This window comes from Mastomys coucha, unplaced genomic scaffold, assembly GCF_008632895.1.
Source record: "Mastomys coucha isolate ucsf_1 unplaced genomic scaffold, UCSF_Mcou_1 pScaffold15, whole genome shotgun sequence".
Classification (NCBI taxonomy): Eukaryota; Metazoa; Chordata; class Mammalia; order Rodentia; family Muridae; genus Mastomys; species Mastomys coucha.
Genome location: NW_022196897.1, coordinates 21,137,437 through 21,149,216, shown reverse-complemented (window position 1 = coordinate 21,149,216; position 11,780 = coordinate 21,137,437). Strand labels below are relative to the sequence as shown.

At 50.0% G+C, this 11,780-nt stretch overlaps 2 protein-coding genes across 13 annotated transcripts in view; one reads left to right on the top strand and one right to left on the bottom strand.

The window, feature by feature from the left end:
* Ralgps1 (Ral GEF with PH domain and SH3 binding motif 1) overlaps positions 1-11,780 on the top strand; it is a 244,145-nt gene that overhangs the window by 143,188 nt on the left and 89,177 nt on the right. The window lies entirely within an intron of this gene.
* The window catches only part of Angptl2 (angiopoietin like 2), a 31,979-nt gene that overhangs the window by 13,536 nt on the left and 6,663 nt on the right, over positions 1-11,780 (bottom strand). Inside the window, exon 2 of the mRNA XM_031369907.1 lies at positions 5,907-6,764. Coding sequence (XP_031225767.1) covers positions 5,907-6,723 — 817 coding nt within the window. The 5' untranslated portion in view covers positions 6,724-6,764. The remainder of the gene's footprint in view (positions 1-5,906; positions 6,765-11,780) is intronic.

Below are 11,780 nucleotides of genomic sequence, written 5' to 3'. Positions count from 1 at the left end.
AAAAAAAAAGAACCTGAAAAACAGAGACCTCTGTGGCAGATGGTCATCTGTCTCCAAAGCAAATCTTAAAAACAAAATCATTTCTGTGGGAGTATCTGAAGCAGACTGCGTGCAATGGAGGCCCTGTGTGTCAGAATAGTTCCACATGCTGCCTTTGCTGGGCTTTGAGAAACTCCCCATAAGAAAATCACATAGGCCACCCAGTCTCAGCATAAAAGGAAAAATTAATTACTGTCTTTGTCATTTAAAATAGTGTTTGATTTCCTTATCAATTTAGTCTATGTATACAAAATCTTAAAATACTGTGTCTAAAGAGCACAGAGATGACTTAAAAAGAGAGCATAGATGACATTCTGACTTGGCTTCAGCACTCTATCTCCTCTGAGATTCAGGTGTTGCCAAGGCACTCTGGACGCAGTCACCCCAGGGAGACTGAAGTTGATGGGCAGTCAGGAAGGGACCCTCTCCAGTGTCCCATGAGCAGGTCCCTGCAGCCCTCCTTAACAAGTGTCTGCCATTACCTTCATCATATGCCTACTGAGCCTGATGGTTTAGATACCCAGCAGGACAGTACTAGCTAGCTCAGTTCTGCTTTCTCTTTTCAAAAATGAATTTGGCGGACTGCCGTGACTGTACTGTACAATCAACCAAGTAAATTCACCACAGTGATCCATTTATGTAGCTAGCAAGCTAGCCACAGAAGCCCAATCTCCAGGATTTTCTCGATTACTTCTGGCTTGAGAAATGCCAGACTGTGTGATTTCCAGGCCCTGAGATGCCAGATGCCCAACTTCCAACAGTCACAAAGTTGATAGTTTATCTCCTGCAAATAGCCCGGGCCTTCCGCCACAGTCATCCTTGGAACGGGGCCTGAGGGGTGGAGGGATAGCTATGAGCCACACTCAAAGGCCCTTTGTGATCAATTCTGCAGATCTCTGGAGGGTGGGGGTGCAAGGAAGATGGCCCTGGAACCTCCTGCCTCTAGTGGCTTTTGTTTAGGCAGAAGCTAACAAGGAATGTTCTTTGAAATGTCTGCTGTAATGGATTTTGGAAATCTTAACTCATTTAAGAAAACATTTTATGAAAAAGCAAGTACAGTGCAGGGGAAAGGATATACAGTTCAGAGGTGGAGACCAGGAGGCTCTCCCCTCAGTCTCCACAGCCCCAAAGGCTAAGCAACAATCAGGGCTAGCCAGTACTCCTCACCTGAAGCATCACATCCCAGCTCTATCACCTTGGGCCCAGTACCCTTTCTCTACAGTGATGTAAACCGAGGCAGTTTTAAGACATGCTGCTGTGCTGGGCAGCCATGGTCTGCTGTTCATAGTTTCTATCTCAGGACATGTGAGATAAAACCATGGGGACATCTATCTAGAAAGTCCTGTTGGTCAGCTTCTCTAAGCCATGGCTCCAGAGGCCTAGGATGAGAGAGTAGTTTGCACATGCCCACTGTGTTGTCGCTGAAGCAGTATGGCCCTGAGAAGGGTGGTAGCATGGAGAGTAAATATGTAAGGAGAACGTGACCTTAGGCCCAGCTGTCTGTGAGAGGCTAACATATAACCCAGGAGCTAACAGCTGGATCTACCAGAAGCTTCCAAAGACCTGTGGCCTGGTCATCAAGTACACATCCTGGGTTTTGAGGACTGATGAGGATTGGCATGTCGTGCCTGGTATGGCAGTAGCTGCTGTGTCTGTGTGGCATTGTAAGGTCCCCACAAGCCCCTACAAATACACACATAAAACTGACAGAAGCCAGGCCTGTAGTGGTCAGTGCTAAGTCACATATTCCTAGAGCAGTTTTCCCACACAGTGCCCAAGGTGTTCCCTGGATTGCAGGCCGTGTAATTGTGGCTGAGTAACTTAGAACCTGAGGATCCTGGAAGTGCAGTGGCCCATGTCTGCTCTGCACCAGGAGGCCGTGTGACAGGGAGGTCACACAAGGGACCAAGGTGCCTTAGCAGTTCTGACAAGGTTCTTCCTTTAACCCTGGAGAAACTCGATAAGCAAAAGAGACAATACCTAGATGTAACTGAACCTGTTGAAGTTTTTGATGTTGTTGTAGGTGGGCTTTTTGTTTTCTGTTTTAATTTTTTTGAGACAGGGTCTCTCTGTGTAGCCCTGGCTGTTCTGGAACTCACTCTGTAGATAAGACTGGCCTTACAGAATCTGTCTGCCTCTGCCTCCCAAATGCTGGGATTAAAAGAGTGCACCAGCAGGGTGGTGGTGGCGCATGCCTTTAATCCCAGCACTTGGGAGGCAGAGGCAGGCAAAAAAAAAAAAAGTGTGCACCCTCCCCTTGGTTGCCTTTTAAAAGACATATTTCTAGGAAAGCCATGCTGTATTACTGGTGGCTGGCAGTACTGTGCTTCTTAGCCATCTCCACAGTAGGCTTTGTGACCAGAGAGTGACGTGTGGTAGCGGCTGCCTGGGGTGAGGTCAGAGTTCATCTGCCCTTTCCTCTGCTCCTTAGAGAATGACCTCCAAAGCTGTCCTCAAACAGCAGCAGGGCTGTGTCCCCTGTTAGGACTTCTAAGAGCAGAGGGCCATGGGTGGGCCATTGGCTCAGGCAACATTGTAAGCACCGTCCAAACCAACTATTCCCTGTGTGACCAGCCCCGAGTGAGGTGGGACCTAGATGTGAAGCCAGGGAGGCTAGGCTAGGACTTATGTGGATCCCTCATCCTAGCTCAGGTACCTCCTGGCCCTGGGCCAGCCTGCCACTGACTATGGCTGGGAGCAAGTCCTGAGGTCAGCTTCAGATAAGGGACTGTGGCCTTGGCCTTTTGGAGAAGGGCATGCTGATTCTTGAGCAGCCACAACAATGGGACAAAAGACTGATGGCTCTGAGCGTCCTAGAGGGAAGCCAAAGACTGTGGCGGCCTGAGTGCAAGGTTTTTGATTGTAAAGGTGTTTCTGGTTGAGTGGTGGCAGCAAGCCAAGGCTCTGGAGAACACAGAGGGGTTTTTGTCTTTCAGGACCAGACCTGCCTGAGCTGGAAAGGGGCTGATAAGCACTCTCTGCCCATTGGTTGGACCAAGGCTCAGTCCTGGAGACTATCTTCTTTTTCATCCCAGATCAGTCCAAACCCAGGAAAGGTAGGGCCTTTCCATTGCCACCCTCCTCCCTGCTCTGTCTGCCCTTATGTAGACACTCAGTGGTAAGGTGGACACACAGAGAAAGAGAGAGACATTAGAGAACACACAGGTCATCTCATGCCCGGTGAGTGAGCATGGGTACTCACGGAGACTGCCTTAGTATAGCAGACCACAGGTGCCACAGCCTGCTTTGGGTTATAAACAGCTGTGCTAGGGCCATTTGAGAGGCTAAGAGCAGGGCTATGCCCTTGGGGCTTTCTACAGACCCACTTCCATCAGGAGCCAACTAGTAACTTGGTGTCTCTACTACCAGGCTCACCTGATAAAATTACAAAGCCTTCAAGATGCAAGACAGAAGTTTCATCTCTGAATCATTCGTGCTGTCCAGCAGGATTTGGTCACGTTACCTCAGTGACTCCATAGTCCTTCCTCTGCCTTTCTGTTGGACACTGAGCACACTATATACACTGTTCTGTATAGTGGCCAGACAATGCTCATTGTATTCTTGGTATTTTGATATGCTGGCTTCATAAGTTCTCACAGTGTTCCAGAAATTTGGGTCCTTCCAGAGAAATCTTGTCAGACCTGCTATGTGGAATTTGAGGAATAAATGTGATTGGAGGCAGGGCAGATTCCAGACACCTTCATACACCTGCCACCTCCCCACACTGGGTTCCTGGAGGCCAGGGACCATAGTTTTCACCAAGTCAGTGGAGGGCACAGGCAATATTGGCAACCCTTAGTGACATCATAGCACATTGTATTTTCATGACATCCTCCAGAGAAGCTATAACTCTGTTCCTGTGTCCTCACATGAAGAAAGTTAAGGCTCAGAAGAGTTTAAAACAAAACAGAACAAACAAACAACTATTGTATATTTGTTTTTGAACTCCATATGTAGAGAAAGTCAAGGATGACTTTGAGCTTGTGCTCCTCCTGCCTCCGTCTCCAGAGTTCTAAGATTACAGACACATGGCACCATACCTCAGTGCTTTGTGTGTGTTAGGCAGACACTACCAGCTGAGCTGCATTTCAGCCGATTTAAATAGCTTTCTCCTGAGCAAATAGGGAAGAAGGAGTGAGGGCCATGGCAGGTCCAGGTGTTTATCCCCATTTTGTTCCTGCTCAGAAAATGTCCTGAGATGGTTGAGTTAGAAACCAGAGATCCCAACTTGAAAGGAGGCCTGGGTGACTGTGACACCAGCCTGGTTGTAAGCATGCCTGAGCCTTCATGTGGTGCCCAAGGGCAGTGTCACTCTGGGTATTCTGTCAGAACACAGAATGCACTCCACCCTGCCTGTGACCTCTGCTGTAAACCAGGTGTGGGTGCAGATGGCACGCTCATCAGGCACTGGACACAGAGCTGAAGACAAACTCTTCACTCCAGTCTCCTTGTTTTAAGATGCAAAGACCGTGATCAAAGGAGGCTCAGTTTACCATGGACCCAGTCTGCACTCTTTCATGTCCTAGAACTGTCATCTGGGAACAGACTGAAATAAAGCCTACCCATAGGCTTAGATGCGGAACCCAGGGACAGGGTGACTTGCCTTCTGCCCAGACCTTGCCAACAGAAGGAGGAAGGATGGTCCACTCTGCACATCTGCTTGCCACCCCACTTAGTCCAGGTCTTTCTTCCAAGCTGCTATGGCATATGCTGGTGTCATAAGCCTAGCTTTCCCTGCCCCCACTTGCCTGTCCATCCTTGATCTGCCCACTAGCCACCCTCATACACACAGGTCCAGTGCAGTACTGGTTTATTTTTTAAAGTGTGAAATAAGCACAAAGGACCTTTTCAGTATCTTCCTGTCAACAAAGAAGTTGGTGCTCATGCACAGTCATAGGTTAACTTTTTCAGAGATGAAATAATTTAGCACAAGTGGAAAATAACACTGCCTAGATAAAGGAGAAGCCTAGCTCCAGGAACTGGGCCCCTGGAGAGGAATCCTCCAGCCTGCTCCCCTACACTGAGGATTTGCCAGAGTCTTCATACACCTGCTGCCTTGCCACAGTGGGCTCCTGAAGGCCAGGGACCATAGTTTTCACCAAGACAGTGGAGGGCAACCCCTGGTGACATGATAGCACATTGTGTTTTCATGACATCCTCCTGAGAAGCTGTGACTCTGTTTCCATGTGTCTGAAGCAGAGGCCCAGCTCCACCTGAGCATCTTTAGGCTGTGAACAGGTTAGTCAACCTGTTCCTAAGGAGCTGCAGGCCTAGTAAGTGACCCTCATGAAAATCCCAGTGCAGTATCTTGGTTACACTTCCCAGGGTATGCTCCCAAGGACCCCATTCTTCCAAAACAGTGTCCCCAGAGTCCCACTGACATGTGCTGAGGGTGTATGGAAGTCTTATTGAGAACTAGGCAGCAACTAACCAAAGGAAACTTTCTTCTGGTCCCCTAGTCCCTTCGAAGCATTAACTTTGAACTTTATAGCACTCTTCCACTGGCCTGGTGTTTATCATGTGATATTTCCAGACAGTTAGCTCTGGGCTAACACAGGCATGAGAGCCTACAGGTGAGACACCAAGACAGGACAAGTGCAAAGCCTTGGAATATCCAGGACTGGGTTCTTTCCTCTCAGAGACCAGAGCTGACACCCATTGCTTCTAGCTTCCAGGTTCTACCTTCTACCACCTTATTGGTGCAGTGCTGTCCCTCGTTCCCATCAACCCAACTCCGCTAACTCCAGCAGCCATCCCAGGGGATGGCTAGAGGATTATGCAACTGTCTTAGGACTCACATGCCCACATGTTCCCCCAGGCTGAGAGGCTCAGAGGCCCATGTGAGCCGGGCTCCCCAAAGGACTTACCTGATGGCTTATCAGTGGAAGATGGGAGACTGGTAAGGGCAGGCATGGTAGGCAGGGAGGGTGGCAGCACCTTCAGATTCTGGTCACTCTGGATCTCATTGGTGGAAATCTGGTTGATGATGCGGTTGTAGGTGGGTGGTTGGTAGACCCGAGGTGGAGCAGCTGGGGGTGGCTGGGGCACAGGCCTGGCTGCAGGTACACGTTGGCAGTGCTCTTCCAGCTGGGCAATGACCTCTGATTGGTTGTGTGCCAGCATAGCCAGGTGCTGGAACTTGTGTTCCAGGTCCTTGTACTTGCTAGCCAGCTGCAGCATGTCAGCTGTCTGGTTCAGGATCCTGTTCTCCAGCTGGGAGAGCTCCAGCGCATTGTCTCGCTTTCGAATGATCTCATGTAGGAGTTGCATGTACAGCTGCGTGACCCGAGAGTTCATGTTGCGGCTCTCCTTGCGTAGCAGCTTCACCTCGCTCACAATGCCGCCATCCACCTCTACCAGCTGCTGCAGCGTCTCAATCTGCCGCTTCTGCTTAAGCAGCTCATTGTTGAGCAGCTCCAGCTCCTGCTTGTGCACACGGTTCTCCAGGTGCACCTCGGGCTCCTTGGAATTGACACAAATTGCACCCGTGACCCGCTGTTGAGGCACAATGAAGGTGTAGGTGCACTTGTCAGGGGACTCACCTGCCCGCTTGTACCTGTTGAGGTAAATGTACTCTCTCTGCGAACCATCCTCTGTGCCCTCAACATCAGCCTCTGGGCCTGTGGCAGCTCCAACAGTGGCCAGCAGTCCAAGCCACCAGTAGGTCATACAGAGTGGCCTCATGGTCCTTGCAGTGTGCTGGTTGGTCTTTATGAACTGAAAGCCTGAGAGTGGAGAAATAAGGTCAGTGACAGCCCCATCTGCCAGTGGCTTGTGCAAGTAGGACATTCCCCAAATACATGTTGGGGAGACTACGTTCCGCTCTCCTGGAGTCACAGAGAACGATTGTTATTGAAATCTTGGTAGATTGTGGGGCCCTGCAGAGGTAAAAAGGAAAAGGGATCTGCCATACCCAGAGCCCAAGAATTGGCTCTGTAAGGGCAGATACAGGGTCTCTCACAACCTCCTGTCCCTAGAATGTAGCATTGAAAAGGCTTTTCAGCTAACTGAATGAGCTGCCAGACACAGAATGGGATGTGCTTGCTCACTTAATGTGGCAGTGTCAGAAAAAGACTTTGTCTCAGTTTTAGCTGAGCTACAAAGGCCCAAACAGGAATAATCTGACTTCTTTTAAACCCAAATTCTTGTAACAGCCAGTGTCTTCAGGGTCCCGATCGTTGCAGAGTGATCAAGTTAGGCATGTGTCTCTGACTCATTTCCTGGACAGTATCTATCCCTTCCCCATAAGTTCCTTGGACATACAGGTGTGCCAGGCAGTGTGCTTACTGGATGCTGGGGCTATGGCTGCTCTCACGGGGCTTCCATATCACCAGAGTTCCCAAGAACTGTAAGAAGGAGCAGTCATGTGTTGTGAAAGGTTATGACAGGGCCCTGACCCAAGAGAGGGGGTCAGGAGCACTTCCCTGAGAAAGTGAACTTTGTACTGACTCTTGGGGGATGAGCTAGATGGGCCAAGAGGGATGCTAGGATGAGTGCTGTCCTTCTTGCAGGCCCCTGAAGGGCACCACTCCAGCAGTCTTCCCAGTCTGCTTTTCCTATACCCCTGCTGCTGCTCACAGCTCCTCTCCAGCTACTTTTCTATTTGTCTTCCTTTCTCTTTGGCAGAGTCCTCCAGAGGCTTGCCCACTCTCACAGTTCTCAGACAGCTTCTCCCCTACCTGACCCCATCAGTCTCTACCCTCCGCCCACTTTGCAGGGGTCTGTATGGGAGGTCTTCTTCCTCCCTGTCCCTCCCTCTCAGCTGCTCTTCCCCACCCTTGCTCCACCTCCACTGGTTTCTTTCCTGTGTTAGCAAATAGCAACTGTTCTAGTCACTCAGGGCACAGCCCTTTGAAGTATTCCTCAGCTCCTTAGCTCCTCTAACCCCTGCCTCTAATGCACCACAGAGGTGTGGTAGCCATAGCTTAGAAGGGCTCCCCAATGCCCCTGCTGGCCTCAGCCACTCCCCATTGTCACCTATACTCCCTGCCTTCACTGTGTACCTGGATTATTACAGCTGCCTCCAAACTTGCAACCCTGTCCCTGTCCCCTGACAGCCAGAGGGATCCTTTATAAAAGTCCAGTGGATTCTGGAGTAGCTCTTCAATCCAAGACCTCCAACAGCTTCTCACCTTAAAGTGAAAGGTGAGGACTCTTGGGGCCCTCCCTGGCCCAGCTTCTGTCCCCTCCTAGATCTCATCTCTGGTTCTTTCCCTGCTCAGTCACTTCCTGCAGCCACTCAGGCCATCTGGCTGTCCCTCAGGCTCTCAGGTACTAAGGACTCCACTCTTGATCCACCTCTCCCCTGTTTCTTTGTTACTCACTTCCTTTCTCCTTCCTGTCTTTGCTCAAAGATCAGCTTTACAGTGACATGCTCTCTCCCACTTCTAAAACTAACCTAAGATTGTGACCCCCACTTTCCCTCAGAGTCCTTGTCACCCATTTCTGCTGTCCCTACTCCCAAATGTCAGCGCCTCTGGGGAGTCAGTTTTGGTCCCTGTACCATTTGTAATGTCTACTGCCTGACCCAGAATAGAGACACTTGGCCAGTATGTGGTGGTGGGGTAATGTATGTGTGAAAAAAAACAGCAAGAACTGCAGTGCAGTGGAGAGAGCTATGGAGACAGGACAAGCAAGCAGGGAGCCCGTGTGAGGCAGAGGTCATTGGTCAGATTCACTGGTAACATCCATAGCATTCATGGATGGAGTGTCGCCATGTGCCTGACCCAGGGCTGCTTCTCTGTGCTCTTACAGTGTCCTTGATGGCAGCTGTTCTGCTTCTTAATTTGTACAACATACATTTATTTGCATATATATATGTAGGAGCACAAGTGCCATTCACACTTGCAGAGGTCAGAGGACAACTTGCAGGAGTCAGTTCTGTCCTATCATGTCTGCCTCAGATCATCAGGCTTGGTGGCAAGAACTCTTACTCACTGGCCCATCTCACCAGACCTAGATATTCTTCATCCCATATCGCAAGGCTAGAAGGTGGCACAACTGGAATTCAGCCCTACGCTGATGGCTGTTAGCAATTGAAAGCCACCAACATTATCACTTGTGCATTTCACATTCAAATCTGCTGAATATGGCTGTGGCACAGGAGCCCATGGAAGCTGCTTTGGGAATCCCTGGCTGCAGGCTGCACCATGGACCAGCCAATGGGCTGCTGCAGATCAGACCCTGTTCTCCATGGGGCTCCACTGGGCTGTTTTCTACTGAAGTCCAGAGCCCATGTTTGGTTCCAACAGTCAGAGAAGGCCTACTGGGCCAGGCAGGGAGGGTATTTAATGGAGAGCTGCTCTGTGGAGAGGTGGGGCTTCAGTGGAAACAGGATGGTTTAACAATGTTTGCCTGGTTTCCAAAGCTTTGGTTCCCTGGGAGCTGATGATTACACCCCCATTGTAGAAGAATGGGGAGAAGTGGGGCTCCAGGCTAGGGTTGGCCCTCCTGCCACACCTTCTGTGGGCAGCTCACCTGCTTACTTGGTGACAAATACCTCTGTGCTGTGGCCAAGAAACTGTCAGAATGCCATGGAGGCAACTTGGCACCAGAGGGAAAACTTTGTTTCTAAACATTCCTGGGCTTCCACACCTGGAAGATATGCTGTACTTTTTATGGTGGGGTCTGTCCCTTTCAACTATGGGTCCTCATTGTCTTTGGACTTGAGATCCTTTAGACTGAGCACCTCCTTTGTGGAAGGGGTGGTTCAATCCCCATTGCACATTGGGTAAAGAAACATGAGGATAGAATTAACATTCTATGTTAATCTATGATGACCACGTGATAGCAAGCACAGCAGAGCACCACTGAGGAGCACAGATGATGGCTGTACAGTGGGTAGGATGCCATTGCCCTCTGGGAGGAAGAGAACCTAGGACCAGTCACAAGTTCTGCTTAGACCAAGTTCTGACCCTGGGTAGCTGCCCAGTGCTGGTACATGGTGGGTGGCTGGGGACATCGTCACTGAACCCCTTTTCCCGGAAGAACATAGCTTGCCATCATTAGACTAAAAACAAACCAAACTTGACTTGTGCTTCTCACACATGTTCTGACCACTCCAATGCCCAGAGTCTAGTATTGGTGTTGTACTTGACTTAAAGCTCAGGATGACATGGTAGTCACCATGTGTCCTGTCGGAATCCGAGCTTCCGGTTCCATCTGTATGGGCCTGAGCTTGCTGGGGTAATTTGGAATCTGGTGCTTTTCAGAAAGGATCTGAGTCCCCTGTGGGGGCTGACACCCTCACTCTAGGTAAGTCAGCAGTGTTAGTGACCAGTGAAGGGAGACGCTTGGCATCCAGGCAGACAGGGTGTGCTGCCTAGGGACATGCAGCAGGTAAAGTCCAAGCTAGACCACCAAGGGGCTTCACTAGGGCTGTGCTCGGATGCGTCCCTCAGCCTCTATCGCAAGTATTTGTTTTCCCTAAGGATTCTAAACCATCCTCTGCTAGTTTGGCAGTTCTGAATGGGCAGTAATGAGTCTGTTTACTTTTGCTTTCTTGATATTTATTCAGCTAATTGCATCCCAAGAGAAGTAACCCCCCAGCATTCCAGCCATCTTAGGCTGGAGACTAACTCAACTCTAGGCAAAGTGCCCCTCCTTGCTTTCTCCCCATGACCAACAAAGAAAAGCAAACCCAACTGTTTTCCTTGGCTTAGAAATTAAAATGAAAACACCGTTCGGAATCGCTTTTCCACATTGTGTGGTAAGGAGTTTCCATTGTGCCGGGCTTCCCTCTCCCTAACAGCAAGGCTGCAGTGACCACGTGGCAGGGCAGCCTTTGCACGTGGGGAGGACCCCCTGGGCTTGGGTCTCACCCAGCCTCCAGTAGGCTGTCTGAGGGTCCCCATCAGCCTGTGCGATGGGGCCACACACTCCGTGTCTGCATCCCTCTGGCCATCACAGCACTGGAGCCTGGGATGAAGCATCATTTTGGTAATACAGAGCTGCCCCCTGCCTAGTGGCAGAAGCTTCAGGCCTTGGATATGCTTCTGAGTTCTTATCACAAAGATTATCAAAAGTTCAAATAATAAAAATAGTTGTGGCAAATTAGTTCTAGGAACCAAGCACTTTGTATCATGTCACTGAGTCTCCCTGCAGCCCATTGGGAAAGCCTATTGCTTCAGCACAGCCATGTAGCCAGGTGCTGGAGGCCACACCTGCATCCTGAGTGACAGCAGGGCAGTCCCCCCATTTGACTGCTGAAATGCTAAGGAACTTTGGTGGTGAGCACTCACACTCATGGTCTTTGTGGGCTCATGTATTTCTAGTAGTCTCTTTCCTTTTCCCTTAAATAGGGTCACATGTGTCTCAGGCTGGCTCTCAACTCCCTGTGAAGCTGAGGATCAGCCCTGCCTGCCTCTAGTTCCCCAGTGCTGGGACTGGAGGCGTATGTTATTACCCCCATTACATCTGTCTAGTTATCACAAAGGTGCATTCAAGACTGGAGGGGGGGTGCTGAGACTGACTGTTGACTTATATCATGGAACTACGAAGTAGCAGAACCAGGCAGCAGGTACACTAGAAACACCAAAGTAGGTCTGCTGTAGAAGTGCCAGTGTGACAGGAAACCCCAAGAAAAGCCTCTGATCCTCTAGGCAGGAGGAGACTAGGGGTGCTCTTGGGGTCTGCAGGATTGGCTCTTAGGAGCTATCCTGGTCAATCAGTTGTATTCTTCTGGAAGAATACACTTCTCCACCCTAGCTAGCACTTCACTGCCAGCTGTGAGCACAAACCTG